General features: G+C 38.7%; 1 protein-coding gene across 1 annotated transcript in view; it reads left to right on the plus strand.

Annotated features, from left to right (window-relative positions):
• The first annotated feature begins 8034 nt into the window (after positions 1-8034).
• Positions 8035-20059, plus strand: part of rgs3a (regulator of G protein signaling 3a) — a 308005-nt gene continuing 295980 nt past the window's right edge. Inside the window, exons 1-2 of the mRNA XM_079815949.1 lie at positions 8035-8177; positions 17597-17664. Coding sequence (XP_079672075.1) covers positions 17650-17664 — 15 coding nt within the window. The 5' untranslated portion in view covers positions 8035-8177; positions 17597-17649. The remainder of the gene's footprint in view (positions 8178-17596; positions 17665-20059) is intronic.

Below are 20059 nucleotides of genomic sequence, written 5' to 3' on the forward strand. Positions count from 1 at the left end.
ATTTAAATTGAATCGAACTCCCATTTGCCTGGATTGAAAGAAGAGACCAAATGGCTCCAAAAGCCACACCCACCGTCATGAGTAAAATATCTCTAAGCCCTAAAAACTCTTATTAACTTCTTGTATATTTCTGTGGGGATGAGATTTGTACCATTCGCACCGAGACATTTCAAACGATATCAAGCACATAAAATACTATACAGTGAGAACCTACATCCAAATCACATAGATTTTGGTTGATCTCTCAGCATGAAGTGGAGTGGGATGTGGGATATTTAGGACAAGGTAAATACATGTAAATTAACGCTACTTTCAGGTGAGTTGCTCAGTGTGACGTCGGCTGCGAAAAGTGTCCTCTCAGTGAGTAATTGTTTTCCACCAGACATCTTGGCGTTATGCAAGTTTTCTCAGTCGTTCAATGTCATCACTGTTTTTGCCAGAGTGGCTGTACAGCCGAAACTTTCCTGTAGCTCAAACAGTAGAGGATGGCGCTAGCAACGTCAAGGTCATGGGTTCGATTCCCAGGGAAAGCAAGAACTGACAAAATGTAAAATGTGTACCTTAAATGCAATGTAAGTCGCTTTGGATAAAAGCGTCTGCCAAATGCATAAATGTAAATGTAAATGAAACAAACTTTGTTGCATTATTTTCCTCTTTATCACTATAAAGCTGCTTTAAAAAAAATCGGTATTGTAAAAAGCGCTATTTAAATAAAGGTGACGTGACTTGACAGCATTCTAGTCCTGCTAGACATTAGTGCTGCTTTTGACACTATATGTCATACCATCCTTCTGGATTGGTTGCATGTTTGGTTAGGCATCTCTGGTGTTGTGTTTGAATGGTTTAAATCCTATCGCACTGATCCTTTCCTATTTGTTTGTCTAGGAAAAAAAAAATCAGAGCCAACATTAGTTCAACAGGGTGTCCCGCAGGGGTCAGTACTTGGACCCATTTAGTTTTGCATATATATATTTATTGCCTCACGGTGACATTGGGTATGGTCTGGGGTTTCATTTATTTGCTTATAATAGACATATCCAAGTCAGCACATACCCTTATCCTAATCTTGCACTTACTGTATATCTCGTACTACCCGTCTGGACGAAATTATGGTGGGGATGCATGACAATTATCTTAAACTTAGCGAATCTAAAAGCGAACTTCTGCTTGTTGGGATGCCGACAGCTTTGCATAAATAAATGCTTGATTTGTGGACTGATTCTGACCTTGTGTCTCCATCATCACAAGTGCACAACCTTGGTGTTATTTTTGATTTGCAATTGTAATTTAATGCCCATATTAAAATGGTCTTGAAATCTGTTTTTCCATCTCATAAATATTGCCAGACTACGACCGTCTCTATCTCTGCCTGATGCGGAAAGGCTTATCCATGCCTTTATTACGTCAAGGCTAGATTATTGTAATGCACTTTATTCTGGTCTCCCAGATAAGTATATCAAGAAATTGCAGTATATTCAGTATTTATTCACACACGCACGCACACGCGCACACACACACACACACACATACACAAACACACACGCACGCACGCACGCACACTTGTATATGTGGTTTACAGGGACTCTCCATAGGTGTAATGATTTTTGTACAAACTGTATCTAAACCTACCCATCACACAAAACTTTTGGCATTTGGCAATAAAAAACCCCCCATGGTTTAGTATGTTTTCTAAGCCTCCATCTCTCTCATACATCCCCTACTAAGTGGGTGCACCAACTCATTAACATTCGTAAAGAGGAATATTTAACCCATAATATGACCCACGTCAAATTTGTACAAATTGAATTTGATTGATTTTCCATGACAGCACTGTTACCATATTGTTCCAGTTTGGTGCTTTTAATGAAATAAATGGTACATACTACTACATTGATATGTACATGTAATGAGTTAAATAATCCACTGAGAATAATACAATTTAACACAGAATAAAAAAAAATAATAATAAAAGGAGCAGAAAAAACCCCATCTTGGTCTGTCATGGGGAAAAGTCTTATCACCCCCTTGGCATTGTTTCGTTTCGGAATTTTCCCCTTTAAGGGCCATCTTTATCTTTAGAGGCATCAAAAGGTTTTTATATAAAGATGAAAACTTCTTACAGTTATTATTGCGTATCAGATTTATGACTGAGCTGCAAGGGCTGGAAACTTCTCATCTCTAAGTGAATAATTCTTAAACTTTCTTAGTTTTGTACAATTTGAACAAGGCTCCATTCCATCAGAATGTGAAATAAATCTGTGGAATTATGCAAGATGGAAAACACTTTGTGCTCTTGCCCAAAGCCATAGAAGAATATACTCTGAATGATGATGGGATGTGATGTTCAGAAGTGAATCTCTGCGGATGGATATATATATGTGTATCTGGATAACAATGAGAAACTCTCAGAAGCCAGTCTCACACAGATAACATAAATAGGAATATAAAAAGTACAGATAATTTGTGCTTGAGTTGAAGTACGGGTAATGTGTGAAAATGGTAACATTAAATATAAAACATTTAATTGTAAATATTTAAAAGTAACTTGACTGATAAAATTAAGAGTGAGTGTATATTTTGAAAGAAACTGTTGTACAAACTATATAATAGCCCATAATAATAGCTTTTACTCAATGTCCTTACTAAGGCGCTGTAACCATATTACACTGAAACTAAATCCTGAAACTAAAAATCATTGGATGTTTTAAATAAAAGCCATGATTGGACATGTTAGCTTAGATGATGGCCAGTGTAAAATCTACTAGGAATGTCTATATGAAATCATGTGACTTGGTGAGTTTGATACAAGCTCTAAACCACTCATTTGAAACAAAAGATTTGCAAATGTTTCAAAGCTTTAGGGTTAGCTACTCACAAATCAGAAAGACCTCCTGGACTGGTTTAAACTGAGACTGCCCTGCTCTCTGTTATTTTGACACAGTTTGACACCAGATCCTCTTGTCAACCTTCATGATGAAGTGCATCTCAGGAACTGCACTCCAGTGGTTCAAGTCTTACCTCTCAAGTGGGTCCTTCAAAGGGTGTCGTGGAGGGGTGAGGTGTCTCATCTAGCTACTGGGGTGCCTAATGCTGCGTTCACACCAAACACGAATAGAGCGTCAAGATCTATTGGACGCTTAAACATTTTGAATCCATTCGCGCGTCTACAGTGAATTGGGCGTGGTATAAATTGTGAGTTTGAAGCGAAATAGACGTGCGTTCAAGGCACTCCAGGAGAAATATGTCATAAACCACCACTCTGCTAGCCTAGAAATCTAGACGCACCCTAGCGGCAGAACAGTTATTTTGCCGCGAGTGTAGTCTAGCAACTCTCGGTAGACCTGAGAGCTGGAAAAACTAAACTCTGGTCAGGCCAATCACATCGTGTGTAGAGTCGGTGGGCGGGCTTAACATAATGACGGCGAAAGTCTATCAACTAACGTTAGCTCGGCTTCACCTTCTTCTTCGCTCTGGTTGGTTGTGGCGGTCATGGCGCTATCCAATTGCATGCAGAGGGAATTTGAAAGACAACCGTTTATCCCGCCCCTCGGATTGAGCCCTGCCAATGGTGAGTTTCCAGACCCAATATCTTGATGTGGGTCTGGCTTGTCAGGCTACCAATCTGCCTCTTTTCATTTTCATTAAAAATATATATTAAACATTAATAGCCCCACAAATGGGGTCCAGGCAACTCCTACATTATCTTCACTGCATGTATATTTAAATATCCTTAAAAAAAATAAAGTTATGAAACTTCTCTTTGCCCTCAGTCAAAACAATTTGGCAGACAACAAATGATAGATTCATGACACCAAAGATCGGCCGTTAGATCCACACAAGACGAACCCCAACAGGCCATCAGAGCCAGCGGCAGACGGCAGAAGGACTGGCCGAGGAAAGGCTGCTCTCGCCGGGGTTAATGAGCGCTGAGCGCCGCTGATCCACTGGATCTCACAACTCCACAAACACAAGATAATTTTTTTTTTAAATAGGCGCTCTCTTTATAAATAAACCACAGATTTGAGCTTTAAACAACTACATTCACACCTGAAAAAGTCTTAAAACCTCATTTTGTGACACAAAAGTACTATTTTTAAATTATGCAGGGTTTCTCAGTACATCACTTTACCACGTGACAGCAGCCGAGCTGGCTCCTGATTGGTTGACGCGGCACGAATTGACGCCAAAGTGCAAATTTTTCAACTCGGGCGTCAGACGCAAATTCGCTTAAAACGCGTGAATGCACAAAAGCACCACTCGCGTGTAAAGGCCTGTACACACCGGGACGAATATCGCGCGCGCTTATCGCCAGCGTTTTTTGTGCCGTTTTTCGGCGCGTCTTGAGTGTTTACACCCAAGCGATTTTCACTGGCGCTGCGCCGAGTGAACGTGCACATTCAGTAGATGCGCTCCCAGTACACAAGGTGGCGCTGCGGCACTTTAAGCCTCTGACACTCGCTTGTCACACAGAAGGAGAAGAGAGACAGTATTTACGTGCTTGCCAAAACCATAGACATATTATGTATATGGACAAAACCATTCACACACTTTTTGCTAACTGGCAAGCAGCATTAGCAGTTCATCTTCTTCTTTGTCTACTTACTACTTCTTCGTCGTATCAATGTGTGCTCGGCAAGAGCGTTTTGTGCTTGAGCGCCACTAAGTCGTGTTTTACTGTCACTTCAGCAGCTCCAGGCACGTGAACAAAAGCGCTGATCTCATTGGTCGGCCAGTTTTTTACGCGCTGCGTCAAAATAAAAAAACGAACCCGAGGCGTTTTTTTAAAAATGACGCTTTTACGCCTGGTGTTTTGCGCGTCGGTGTGAACACTCACATTGGCGCCCATTGTTTAGTGTGAACAGGCCTTAACGGCATATCGCGAAAGACGCTCAATTCGCGTCATTCGCGCAAACTGGACGCGCGAATGAGGCGGAATCGTGTCCATCGCGCCGCAGGAGCTCCAGACACGCGTCAACGCGCCTTTCAAAGGTCCTGAGTGTGACCCATAAATGAAGAACCCCAGAGGGTTAAATGTAAATGTTAATGTCAACTTAAAAAAAAAAGTAACTATTTACTCACCCTGGTGTTGTTATAAAAACATATGACTTTTTGAACCACTTAGCCTAGTTTAAAATCTTCCCAGACTACTGGCATTTGTTATAACATCCACTTCAAACATTACAATGCTCATGATAACTGTAGTTAACTCTACAACAAGTAAATCCACTTCACCAGCTTCTTCGACAGCGATGCGATAGAAATATACAGAGCTACTACAAAAACCAAAGTTCAATACTCGAAAGATGGCTGCGTGCTTTGTTTCTCTGGCGCATTAGGTCTATAGACATTGAATTAAATGTGAAATTTCAGTATAAAGACTGAAATATTTTCTTTTTAACGCATTTATTTACAGTGTAGACAAGAATAAATACCATGAATGAAATATACTAAGACTGGTGTGATGGACCTATATAATGGTTAAAGTTACACAATCAGGGATGGTAACTAAGTAATTACAAGTTGAATGAATAATTGGCGTTGTGCTATAATTGGCAGGTGTGTTTGATAAATGTTCAGTGTTATATTCTTTTGTGAATGAGTGGGTTGAGCTGAGCGATTATGTTGGAGCTTGCATCTGGCTGAATGAATATTTAATTGCCTTAATTTACTAATTAGCAGATTATATGAGGGATCACAGAAAGACTCCAACAGTTACCCATTCGACCTCCTGCATCTTCCTCTCTTCTATTATCTTCCGTTTTCTCTCAGTCTCAGCCTGACATCTGTCAGTCCTCATCCCCTCTCTCTCTCTCTCTCTCTCTCTCTCTCTCTCTCTCTCTCTCTCTCTCTCTCTCTCTCTCTCTCTCTCTCTCTCTCTCTCTCTCTCTCTCTCTCTCTCTCTCTCTCTCTCTCTCAGTTCCTCCCCCACCGCCTGCAGAGATCCGGCCGCTCTGCTAAGATGCTTTTACAGACGATTATTGTCCCTGTCCATGCGATCAAATCTGTTTGGCACAAAAGAGCTCTGATCACGAGATTTATTGCTGTAGCATATTTCAGAGCTATAAAGTTGGGGTTATTGAATAAGAATTAGGAATGTCCCAAAAGATGTTGAAAGCCTATTTCTTTTGACACAACATGAGTTGTCATTAAATCGTTACACGCTGAGGATTCATGATTCATTCTCCCTGACCCACTGAAGTGCTTAAAATAAAAACATCATGATATCTTCCACTATCAGTCTCAGGATTCTGTTGGTCACATAGAGCAGTGTTTTTATATCATTTTATATTTCCCAGTTCTAATCCGCCTATATATATTTATTTTAATAAAACAAAATTGCAGATGTAATCCTGTGGATGTACCAATAGATATACATTTGTTATGTGAATTACTGCAGCTGCAGAATAAAGTAGATTGAAGCATGCATCTGTGTGACTGTACACAAGAGAACATCTCGCCTTCGGACACAAAGCAAAACATTAAAAATAACAAAACCCAGTGCCGGATCGCCACTCATTATAACACATGAAAAAAAGAAAAGAAACATGAAAGAAAAAGAAGAGAAACATGAAAAATGAAAAAGAAACTCATGGTCACCATGGATCTTGTGCAAAGATCCCACTGTTCTGATAACACTAATATTATTATTAGGGATAGTTAACCAAAAAATAATTATCACTTTCTGTGTAAGATGAATACGGAAGGCGGTCTTTTATTTTATTTTATAAAGTTTTAAATATGGATTTTTTTTTTTCATAAACGCATTTATTCACTTCATAATGCCTTTATTAACCCCTGGAGCCATGTGGAGCACTTTTTTGGGCTTCAATTTTTGGGCTGCCATTAAAAATCTTGGAAGAGCCAGGACATTTTTTAATATAACTCAGATTGTATTCGTCTGAAAGAAGAATGTTATATACACCTAGAATGGGGTAATTTTCATTTTTGGGTGAACTAGCCCTTTAACGCTAACTAAAACTGAGAAAAAAAACGTATAAAAAAAAAAAAAAAAAAAAAATATATATATATATATATATATTAGTTGAAAAATGTCAACTAAATGAAATTATTTATTGCCTTGGCAATAAACTGAAATAAGTTAAAAACACTAAAATTATTAACTGGTAAAAAATGTAATTAAATAAAAAATTAATTAAATCTAAATAGCAATATAATAAAAAAAAATGAATAAAATGACGAAAGTACATAACAAAATTAATAATAATTAAACTAAAATGCACAAGAAAATTTTAAAATAGTAAAAAGTAAAAATCAAGATATTAGTAAAACTATTATAAAACATAATAAAACTAAAATAAAACGTAAAAGACCACACAGAACAGAATGAAATATTTGTAAAAGTGTACATGTTAAATTAGGAAAATGAACTGCAATACAAAATAACAGAAGATATTTAAATATTCAGATTTAATGTGTTAACTTGGCAGCCCTGTAGAAAATTTTAACTTATAAACTTATTAATATAAATTAGGACAAAAAAAAAAATGTGATTAAACAGAAGCGACCAATTGAAAATTAAATTGTATTTAAAGCACATAAATCTTGCCATTTTAACAAATAAACTCAAGTTCAGTTGCTGCCTTAAATGCTTAATTACACTTAAAAAATGCTGGGTTAAAAATAACCCAAGTTGGGTTGAAAATGGACTAACCCAGCAATTGGGTTATTTTAACCCAGCGATTGGGTTGTTTTAAGCAAACATTTAACCCAACCGCTGGGTTAAAACAACCCAAATGCTGGGTGAAATTTTTAAGTGTATAATCAACTTGGGTGTAAGTCATTTAAACTTAAATTACATTAAACTGACTTAAAATTGAATCTCAACTTGAATGTTGAAATACCTTAAAACACAAGTTGCCATGACTGATTATTACATATTTACAGTGGAGAGGATGTAGGCAGGACTAAACAGCCGAGAGAGAGTGGAGGATTAACATGAGCCAGAGAAACAAGCACACAGCCATCTACATAAGGTCATGAGGAGAGAGAGAGAGAGAGAGAGAGAGAGAGAGAGAATGGATGGAGGGAGGGAGTCAGACAAGCCAAACATCACACATGCTGTAGCGTTCGCTCCTTTCTGCTCATGCTTATGCTGAAACTGAGTTTGAGGGAATAACTTGCACACGCTCAACATCTGTCTGAACATCAGTGACCAGGTGAGTGATCGGTCTGTGTCTACATTTATTTTGTTGAGATGGAAGCTTGTCTTTGTATTGTTTTTCCCTTGGATGGTACACATTTTATTCAGGCTGTTTAATTCTCTCAGTGGCTGGGTTTGAGATAACAGGACTCGACAACTCCTGATGTCAGTGACTTCCAACTGTGTGAGTAGATTAACATGAGGAATTGAATCATTAATAGCCATCTGTCTTTCACTCGGTTGGCCTGTCACGTGTTCTGTCAGATTTTCAAGTTAGCAAGCATTTTTAAATTGTTGATACCCTTCTAAGCAAAAGTGGGCCATGCTACTCTTTAATGCATTTTTTAGTGTGGGTAGATTGCATAATGGTTGCACACAGGGAGTGTATGTGTGGGTTTTGCATGTGTAGCCTTCAGGATATTAAAAACCCTGAAGTTATACATTTTGACAACCAGCCAACATTCTTGAGATATCTTAAATATCTTGTTAAAAATTCAAAAACGGTTTGTGTGAGAGAGAGAAAGGCCTGTTCATATCAAGACGGATCATTTGGTGTCACGATAAGCATTTTGAGTCTATTTAGACCAACATGAAGATTCACATGTAGTGGCGAAGAAGGTTTCTGCGAAGAAAACCGGCCATCCAATAAGATTTGTGCTTTTGGTCAAACAGTGCCTGGAGCCGATGCAGTTACATAACAATTATGTCTTGGTGGCGCTCACAAACTGCTAAAGAACTATCTGAAGAAAATCCAGTGCTTTATATAATACAGATAGACTTTCTGGGAACGCCCACAAAACGTTATATCCGCCATATGCCGTGGGGGAAAACAAGCCATTAGAATGAATGCACGTAGACCTTGTTGGATGCTTTATCTTTTCTCTTTGTAATGATTACGATTTATTTTTGCTTGGTGCTGTCCCGAAAAGCTGCCATGTGGCGTTCTGCACCTCTAGTCAGTTAAAAAACCCTGATCTGAAGTTTTATACTAATAATTATAATAATAATGTGTTACATTTATATAGCGCTTTTCTAGGCACTCAAAGCGCTTTGCATTGAAGGGGGGAATCTCCTCATCCACCACCGATGTGCAGCACCACCTGGATGATGCGACGGCAGCCATTTTGCGGCAGAACGCTCACCACAAACCAGCTGATTGGTGGAGAGGAGACATGATGATACCAATCGTATATAAACTCACCTAAAGGATTATTAGGAACACCTGTTCAATTTCTCATTAATGCAATTATCTAATCAACCAATCACATGGCAGTTGCTTCAATGCATTTAGGGGTGTGGTCCTGGTCAAGACAATCTCCTGAACTCCACACTGAATGTCAGAATGGGAAAGAAAGGTGATTTAAGCAATTTTGAGCGTGGCATGGTTGTTGGTGCCAGTATTTCACAATCTGCTCAGTTACTGGGATTTTCACACACAACCATTTCTAGGGTTTACAAAGAATGGTGTGAAAAGGGAAACACATCCAGTATGCGGCAGTCCTGTGGGAGAAAATGCCTTGTTGATGCTAGAGGTCAGAGGAGAATGGGCCGACTGATTCAAGCTGATAGAAGAGCAACTTTGACTGAAATAACCACTCGTTACAACCGAGGTATGCAGCAAAGCATTTGTGAAGCCACAACACACACAACCTTGAGGCGGATGGGCTACAACAGCAGAAGACCCCACCGGGTACCACTCATCTCCACTACAAATAGGAAAAAGAGGCTACAATTTACACAAGCTCACCAAAATTGGACAGTTGAAGACTGGAAAAATGTTGCCTGGTCTGATGAGTCTCGATTTCTGTTGAGACATTCAGATGGTAGAGTCAGAATTTGGCGTAAACAGAATGAGAATATGGATCCATCATGCCTTGTTACCATTGTGCAGGCTGCTGGTGGTGGTGTAATGGTGTGGGGGATGTTTTCTTGGCACACTTTAGGCCCCTTAGTGCCAATTGGGCATCGTTTAAATGCCACGGCCTACCTGAGCATTGTTTCTGACCATGTCCATCCCTTTATGACCACCATGTCCCCATCCTCTGATGGCTACTTCCAGCAGGATAATGCACCGTCACAAAGCTCCAATCATTTCAAACTGGTTTCTTGAACATGACAATGAGTTCACTGGACTAAAATGGCCCCCACAGTCACCAGATCTCAACCCAATAGAGCATCTTTGGGATGTGGTGGAACGGGAGCTTCGTGCCCTGGATGTGCATCCCACAAATCTCCATCAACTGCAAGATGCTATCCTATCAATATGGGCCAACATTTCTAAAGAATGCTTTCAGCACGTTGTTGGATCAATGCCACGTAGAATTAAGGCTCTTCTGAAGGCGAAAGGGGGTCAAACACAGTATTAGTATGTGTTCCTAATAATCCTTTAGGTGAGTGTATATGGGGATTATTAGGAGGCCATGATGGATAGGGGCCAATGGGCAAATTTGGCCAGGATGCCGGGGTTACACCCCTACTCTTTATCGAAGGACATCCTGGGATTTTTAATGACCACATAGAGTCAGGACCTCGGTTTAATGTCTCATCCGAAGGATGGATTGCTTGGTGCAGTCCCGAAAAGTTGAGGCGTTCTGCAACTCTAGTCAGTTAAAAAACCCTGATCTGAAGTTTTATACTGCCAAATAAAAAGACAGAGCTGTTTGTCAATTCTGAAAGCCTGCAATACGTCCATTACAATTAAAATGCAATGGCAAAAGTTTGTTGAACAAAACGCCAATAAAGTCATACTTGTCACGGGTCTCGTTAAAGCAGTTTTTCACGATGAGCAATCACATACCCACATAATGCGTGAGGTTATTAATATACAAAAGATTAAAACGTTTTCTATATTTCATGATGGGAAGGGCTGGGCTCATGCTTCAAGTTGATAGTCACATTATATGTAAGTCACTTTTCTCGTCAAAATGCAGCCGCTCCCACAAATATTACACAACAAAATAGCGGCTACTTCATAAATCACCCAGTCTTTTGATGAAGACGGTTGCTATAAAAAATTTAATAAAAAAACTTTGCTAATGTCGTAATTCTAATAATATTGTGACACTGACATGTCAATTTCATAGCACAAGACACGTTTTATGATCATTTTAAAACTTTAAATGTATGTAATGCATTCAGGAACACTGAATTAACGTCTTCATGGAAAGACTGGGTGATTTATGAAGTTGGCATGTATTTTGATTGAAAAATGACACCTCTGGCCATTGATTCCATTGGGTCGTTTATCAGTCATGCTGTATGTACTGTAAAATCCCACCCAATATGGCTCAGTTTTTTCTATATATCTTGCTCTGTCGAGTGGCAAAAGTGATTCTACTCTAGGCTATACTGGGTTAACCCCATGCATTTACATTGTGGGGGAATGGACTGTTTTCCCCCATGCCACGCCCCCAGCTATGACACGACCCCGACCAAGTCTATTGTTTCAAAGCAAACAAAAATATGTTTTAAGAACGTTTTGCTAATGTTTCCATTAGGTTATGTAAATGTTATTTCGGACTGTTCTCTGAACATTCAAAATGTTTTAAGAACGTTTTTTCTTGGTTATATGAACGTCAAGAGAACATTCCATTTGGCAAACATTGAGGGAACGTTACTTTTTAATGTTCTCTGAACATTCTGAAACAAGTAGTAACAATGGTAAATTAATGTTTGTACATAACTTTGAGAAAACCTTGCTAGAACGTTAGCCAAACATCTGAGAATGTTCCCTTTTAGCTGCAATTACAGTAATACACAGAGAAATAATGATCAATGATGCAAACAGAATTCAATTGACCGTTCGCAAAGACCCGCCCCCTTTAGTTACTGTTGCTATGTCCGACAAGCCATGGCGCTCTCACACCACACACACGTTCTCACGTAGAGAAAATACATTGCGGAGCAAAGAGGATTCTGACAACACGCCGACAAACAGGACAGAGCAAGTTACTTTTGACATGAAACAAATTCTAAACTTTGAAATTGTCATTTTTTAAAAGAAATTTAAACAATAAATAGCGTTTTGTGGCTCTTTATTGTGTCGTGATCGCTGTAGCGCCTCAGTTAAAGCTGCTTGTGAACCGATCATCTCTTCCTTGTAGTTCATTGATAAGCACGAAATAAACATGAATGAACACTAAAAGAAATGTTGTTTCAACCGTGGAAAGATTCCAAGTTCAAGTCCACCAACGGTAATCTACTAACTCTCCTGACTGCTTTGTCGGACAAAACGGCAGATTCGGTGATATGATTGGTCAGAACTTGCGGCGAAGGGTGAAAGCAGCTATAAAACAAAGAAGAATCTGTAACCAGAAGTGGAGATTTTGTAGTTTGATGATCTCTCCAAGCAATATGAAAACCCTCTAAATGGTTTGAATGGCTGTTTGGAAACACAAATAATGCTTGGCTTCTTTTATTTCTCTCCATGACAAGCATTTTTTGCACAGTGCTGAATTTTATGTACCAAAGTAACCTTTTCTATAAGTGAATTTTCATGTAGCCATTTTTTCACATTGATCTGACCGAACAAATGACATTGGACTGAAGGGATAGGCATGGCAACAACTCTGTTCCCAAGCCTTAAAGGGGTCCTTTATGATCCTATAAAGATATAAAATAGGTCACTGATGTCCCCAGAGTGTGTGAGTGTGAAGTTTGAACTCAAAATACCCCACAGATAATTTTTAATAGCATGTTTAAATTGTCACTTTTTGAGGGTGAGCAAAAATGTTCCGTTTTGGTGTGTGTCCCTTTAAATGCAAATGAGCAGCTGGCCCACTTCCAGGAAGAGGGCGGAGCTTCAAGAGTGTTAGCAGCTTTGATAACCTCATGCAGACAGACACACACTGAACATGACAGAAACTGTTCAGCCTTTTATGCTCAAACGGGAGTTGGACAACGATGGAGAGACTCAAGAAGAAGAGACAACATGTAGAATGAGACGTTCCTGAACGGTTAGTTGATGAAATTATGTAGCTGATGTGGAGTTAACTATCTTCAAGTCATTGATTAGCATGTTCTGTCATAATAATCTATAAATGGCTCATGTGGGAACTGTTGTAAGATGCAGAGTCAGAGAATATCTGCTGCATGAAGAGAGAACAGGTGTAGTTTAGTTTAATTACGGTTAGAACTTATGTTGTCATCTTGCTTTTAAGATATGCTATTGCATTTGTGTTCGTGTATTACAATAAATGTGAAAAGACGGATACGACTGCTTGAGCGACTCCCAAATGTGCTAAACAACTCTTCCTCTTCTCAACATGGCCTCTTGAGTGTCCATTTTAGGGTTTGTGATGTTGTGAAGAAGCTCGTTGTAGTCCCAGCTACCAGCCGTTTGTTGTAGTCCTTAAAAAGTGATTTCTTTAAAAGAAAATCTCTCCCTTTGCTTTGAACTTTGAGCGTCGTAACTTTGCAGATGTTGTTTATGCTCAAACAGCAACATTACAAACTAACTAAACTAAACTAAACTAAATTAAACGCTTTAGATTAAAGCTTGATGTATAAATGTAAATGTAACCTCATCCCAAAAATACAACCTGTCAGTCATGCCTGGTTTACACCATCAATTGCAGAACCTTGCACAGACTGACATTGCAGCTCATTATGCTCGAGGCTTTTGTTCTTGACATATTTGATTTGCAATGGAACTGAAGCGACATGTTAGCTTTTCATTTGAAGATACAAAATTTGGGACATTCAAAGACGTTGCAGGAGTTCAATTCCTTTACATTGCATTACAGGGCCCGTATTCATAAAGATTCTAAGAGTCCTCTCAGAAAACTCCTAATTTAGCTTAAAAACTTTTACGTAGGAGTCTTAGCTTAAGAGCTATTCGGGACCGATCTGAGAGCAACTCTGAGCAAGGAAAATACTAAAACTTGTATCTTAGTGAAGAGGCGGGGCTGACCCCGTTGCTACGTATAACACAGTCTTTTGAAGACTGTGATTGGTTGGTTGTCCAAAAAGGGGAAAAAAGGAGCGCTTTTAAGTATAGGGTCTATTCTAAGCCTTCACTTTGAAATTACAAGCACAAATTGTCCTATTTTACAGTTCTCTCTCACTCACACACACACACACACATTATATATATGTACACTGAAAAAAATGATTATGGCCCGATTAAATTAAGCATAATTAATTTGTGCTCGTTTAAATAATTTAAATGTAGTTTTTTTATTTTAATTTGAAAAAATGAATTTGTTTTATGGGAATTACATGTGTTTTTGTTTAAATTGAGATCAAATAAATTGATTGCGACCACTTACGATAACATTTTCTAGTAAATTCAACAAATAATTTTTTTTCAGTGTATATCCTTTTATTATTTACCATGCTGTTAATTTTCTATAAGGTATTTGATTGGCTAAGAATTATAAACATTGTTCCACTCTTTCCAATTACACTGATTGCTGGCATGTCTATTTAATTGGTGGTTTGAAAGTTGGGTTTAATGCAACAAACATGATCCCTGCACGATCTAATCTATAGCGTCTTATTAAGTCACTGTCATCCATTGTCTGCAACACATTTCTTCTCCCTCTTCGTCTTTCTGCCATTTTCTCTGCTGCTAAAGAAACTCTTAAGCCTCTTAAAAGTCCTCGTCCGTGCTCCTAACAAATTTGACCTTAAGACCTCTTTTAAGGGTTAAGATGCTTTCTGAATTACATTTTTCTTTACTAAGATTTTTTTGTTAATTTTAAGAGTAAACGCCCACATTTCTAAGAATTTTCTTCGAATTTTGTCACTAGGAGCTACTCTTTGCATTAAGATTCTTTATGAATACGGGCCCTGTAGGATATAAACTGGAGAGTACTGTTGTGGCACCAGTATTTTAAAGGAGTGGTTGATTATGATTTCACTTTTTTTGAAGGGACAGTTCACCCAAAAAAGGAATTATAAAACAATTATCCCATGATTTACTCTCCCTCAAGCCATCCTAGGTGTATATGACATTCTTCTTTCAGATGAACACAATCAGAGTCATATTAGAAGTGTCCTGACTCTTCCAAGCTTTATAATGGCAGTGAATGGCTGATTCTGTTTTAAAGACCATAAAAGTGCATCCATCCATTATAAAAGTAATCCAGGGGTTAATAAAGGCCTTCTGAAGGGAAGTGATGAGAACTTGAATCTCTAACTTCCGCTAACTGTTGTCCACACGTTCACAAGAGACTGGCGTTCCAGCGTGTGGTGTTTTCACCCTTTGACAGGACACACTCGATGCGGTGTACAACCAAAACTTTATTCTTCTTCGTATTAGTGATGTCTGGTTCACGAACAAATCGTTCTTTTGAACCGGTTCTTTTTAGTGATCCGGTCGGATCAGTTCACCAAATCAGACTGAATCGTTCTAAACGGTTCGTGTCTCGAGTCAGCGCTAATCCACAAGTTACTAAAGTTACTCACTTTCTGACATGAGTGACAGTCCCTCCGACTAGAAATAAACTAATATTCTGAAGTATATGTAATGCCAACAGTTCACTGAACTGAGACGTGTTGTGCTGAGAGAACTGATGAGAACTCACGAGCAGATGATACTGAGCATGCGTGTGTATACCGAACATACAGCGGTTCTCAAGTTAACAGTTCTCGAATCCGAATGAACCATTTTTTTCGGACACGTTCAATACTGAGAACTGATGATCCAATGAGCTGAGCATGCGTGTACTACCAGATCACCAGTACAGAATCGAGAACTGTTTCTTTTGGACACGTCCGATACTGAGAACCGATGAGCTGAGAGACTGAGAAATGCGTGTCGTAACGAAATGACGTTCACATACTTCCGGGTCAATACGCAAGTTTAATTCTTGCTTATTTTATTTACGTTTAATTTGTATGGTATCGTAAAGGCAAAAAAAAAAAGATTTTGGCAGCAGTTAAAAATGAAAAATAAAAACATAATTCAACCAGGTAAAGCTTTAAGCATAAAAGGTTCATGGGTGTATAGGTTTAATCAGGAGCCCCGCTAGCAATTTTGGGCCCTATGAAAGAATATGATGTTGGGCCCTCTACCGCACCAACCTAGCTATCCAAAATCTTTGTCTGCTATTTAATAATACTGACCAATTAAGCTCCGCTCGCTCAACCCAGAATGCCCCAATTGGCTGATGAAACATTGATTAAAATTAAGATAAAATTGATATAAAATGAAATTTACTTTAAAGAAAGGCTTTCTACTAAACAAAACTTAATGAAGCGGTCAAAATCATGTCTGAACCACTCCATGTCTCCTGGCATTGTGCATCTTACGATGTGTCCTTTCTCACTCATGCTGTTCACTTTTCATAATCAACATAGATTGACAACGTAGATAGACATAACAAAATAACATTATAATATTTAAACATAAATATAAAACTAAATACCTTTTCTTAATGGCTACAACAATATAGTAGCCTACAGTACAGAGAAATTTCATGTCGGAGTGGGATTTGAGCAAATGTTGTTTTACCCGTGAGCGTAAATGAGTTGAGCGTTTTGCCGGATTTTGCCGGAAATGCAGAAATAAGCCATAATTTTGTTATATTTGTAACTGTTTGGTAGATTATACATTTATAATTTCTATTACATTACTACTAGTACTGTTACTACTAATAAAACCAATCTCTGGGGGCCCCAAAAGTGCATGGGCCCTTAGAATCGTCCCAACTTTCCCCCCCGTAGCAGCTCCCCTGGGTTTAATGACTTTACAAACATTTGGCATATTCAATATCATTCAGTGTCCAGCAGCTTTCCCCACATAGACCCTTTTCACAGACTTTGACCATTTTAACAGTGTTTTTCAATGTTTTTTGTATTTTCATTTTTTATTTTTTATGTAAATTTATAACACTAATCCTTTGTATTATATTACTTTTGCATCAAATTACAAAAAAGTTACCGCTGATGTGAGGGTGTTTCTAGTACAGCGTTTATGGGAGTGATGGTAAAAAAATTATATATTTCTCATTTTTCACCTCCGTTATCAATCTCACAATTTTTCCCTCTTTTTGAAAGTTGTGAAATCACAATTGTGGAGTTTTTCCTTTTGCTATCTGAGCAAATGGGGACACAAAAATATATTTAATGTATACTCTCGGGTTACGGATTAGTTATTTGATAAAAAGTTACATCTTCAAAGTTTTGATTGAGGTCGGCAGCTCATTCATAGAGGAATAGACAGGGTGAAGCGACTGAAATAAGTCTTTAAATAATAATTTAAACAGTCATTTTTGACATTATTGGTCGGGGGACGAAGCTGCATCCACAGCAATGAGTGGGAGCCTGATGACAGATGATAGCGTTAGAAAGGGAGAAATAGGACACCAAACACAAGATTAAAAACTTTCAAGGAGATCTGTGAGGAACGTGGAAACACTCCCCCCTACACAGCTTTGTTAGTTTTTTTTGTAGCAAGTGTGTGAGAGAGATTTGTCTTTCTCTCCTCAGAAGCTGCTACAGCAAACCATGCTGCTGTCTCCATCTCCGCAAACCCTGAGAATATGCAATGCTTAACGGTGAGTGACAACTTTCCCTTCTGCTGTGTTTCTTATGGTCTGAGACACTAGAATGTTCAGTGGGATGCAATGTTAAAAATGCAAATATTGCATTTCCCAAATATTTTGTTGAACAAATAATCTGAAGTTGCCTTGATTAATTTATTGGCTAAATGAAGCATTGCTCATGTAGTAAATAAACATATTCAAATTGACACAACAAAAGATGCATGGACCTTCAACCACAGGTAAACCCACTGATCGGATTGCAAAAATAGCAATTGTTGAGAATTGAATAGAAAATGAAGGAAACATGATGCATTTAGAATTGTAAGTTCTCTCAACTACTGTCTTAATTATTGTCTCAAACATATTAAAGTACACATGAAAACTTAATTGAGTAAAAACCTGTCACTCATTTACTCACCCTCACACATTTTCTTTTTTCCCTGTGGAACACAAATGAAGCCATTCACAGTTTTTTTTCAGACAGTGAAATGTACAGTGATCAGTGTCAGTCGAGCTCCAAAAAAGGACATAGAAGCCCCACAAAGGAAACGCATATGACTCGTGTTGCACAGGGGCTTTATGCTTTATGTGAGGAACAGGCCAACATTTGAGTTAATATTCTCTGATAACCTTGGCCGCCATTAGTTTTCATATCTCATTTTGCGTCATTGTCAATATTAAAATATTGTATGAAGTCTCATTGCACACAGAAAAAAAATCAAGCACCTAGCCATGCAGTCTGCATTTATAAACATTTGTGGAAATGTGTGGCTCTGAAAAACTCATTGAACTCAAGCAAATACACTGTCAAATGGAATCAGTTGGACTTACTTAAAAAAAGCATGCAAACCGATTGCCTTAAAAAAACCAAGTAAAGTGAAACAGGAATAGTATGTTGTGCTAACAAATGCTTAGTTAGTATAGCTGACTTACACAAGAGTTCTAGTAACTAAAAAAGAGTACTTGATAATTTACTTTAGATTTACTCTTGACTTAGTATAGCTACCATTGTTGTGTTTTACTGAATGTTAAAGTCTTGTGACTCAAGCATGATCAACTGCAAGATATTGTTACAAATAGAGGGATTATATCAACCCAATTGAAAGTTTCACAGGTGTTTATGACGTAAGTGTTAGCAATACAATTTTAAACGATTATTATACGGCATGAAGGGAAATATAAGGTTAATTTTAAAAGGTGACCTTATTTCTGACTAGATCATTATCTTTTAAAAGCAACCTATTTATTACTTCTCTTCCTTTGAAACCAAAAAACTGTGATTCTCCCAACTGGTGTCAAGGGCGTCGCCTGGTAACGTTCCCACAACGTTCTGAGACGGTCATGATGTGGAGTTCTTTAAAGGGTTGGGGGACGTTATTTGGCGGCCCTTCATGGAACATTCTAGCCTGACAAGCCTGACCCACATTAAAGGTCCCATTCCGCATGATCCCATTGTTCAAACTTTAGTTAGTGTGTAATGTTGCTGTTAGAGCATAAATAATACCTGTAAAATTATAAAGCTCAAAGTTCAATGCCAAGCGAGATATTTTATTTAACAGAAGTTCCCTTTCAAAGCCTACAGCGAACGGCTGGCTTGGACTACATCCTGGTACTTCCTTCTTTAATTACGTCAGTAGAGCAGTAGAACAGACTTACCTCCGCCCACAAAGAAACGCGAAAAAGGGGGCGCGGTCTTGTTGCTGTCCCACGTGGAGAAGCGGACGTGTCGCGTGGAGAAAAGGAACTGTTGCGTTGAGTGTGTTTATCGCCATGTCGTCGAGACGCTGTTATTTTCATCCAGGAGTCAAATCACCTTTGTTTGGCTTTCCCAGGGACGCTGTAGAGATTATTGAACGCATACATCTCTCCGTTAAGAGGCGTGACCTTTCCAACATGCGCTAAGCTGCTGTCGAATCACAACACAGGAACTGCTGGCACGTGCGCTAAGCTGCGGTCGAATTACAACACGGTTAGCGCTTGCACAATCAGAACTCGTTACGTGTTTCTGAAGGAGGGACTTCATAGAAAGAGGAAATCACCAGCCATTTTAGGACAGTGAAAACAGCGGTACACAGATAAGTACATTGTATGAAAAATACTGTGTTTTTTTACACGCGAAACATGAACACATGTTATATTGCACACTGTAAACACAATCAAAGCTTCAAAAAAACACGAAGAACGGGACCTTTAAGACGTTGGGTCTGGGAACACACCATTGGCAGGGCTCAATCCGAGGGCCGGGATAAACTGTTGTCTTTCAGATTCCCTCTGCACGCAATAGGATAGCGCTACAACCAACCAGAGCAACGAAGAAGGTGAAGCGGAGCTAGTTAAACTTTCGCTGTATCGGGTCGGCAAAACTCTGAACACATCTTCCTTTCTTAAGAATGACTTCAGTGCCGTT

Source organism: Gobio gobio (genome assembly GCF_949357685.1).
Source record: "Gobio gobio genome assembly, chromosome: 4".
Lineage (NCBI taxonomy): Eukaryota > Metazoa > Chordata > Actinopteri > Cypriniformes > Gobionidae > Gobio > Gobio gobio.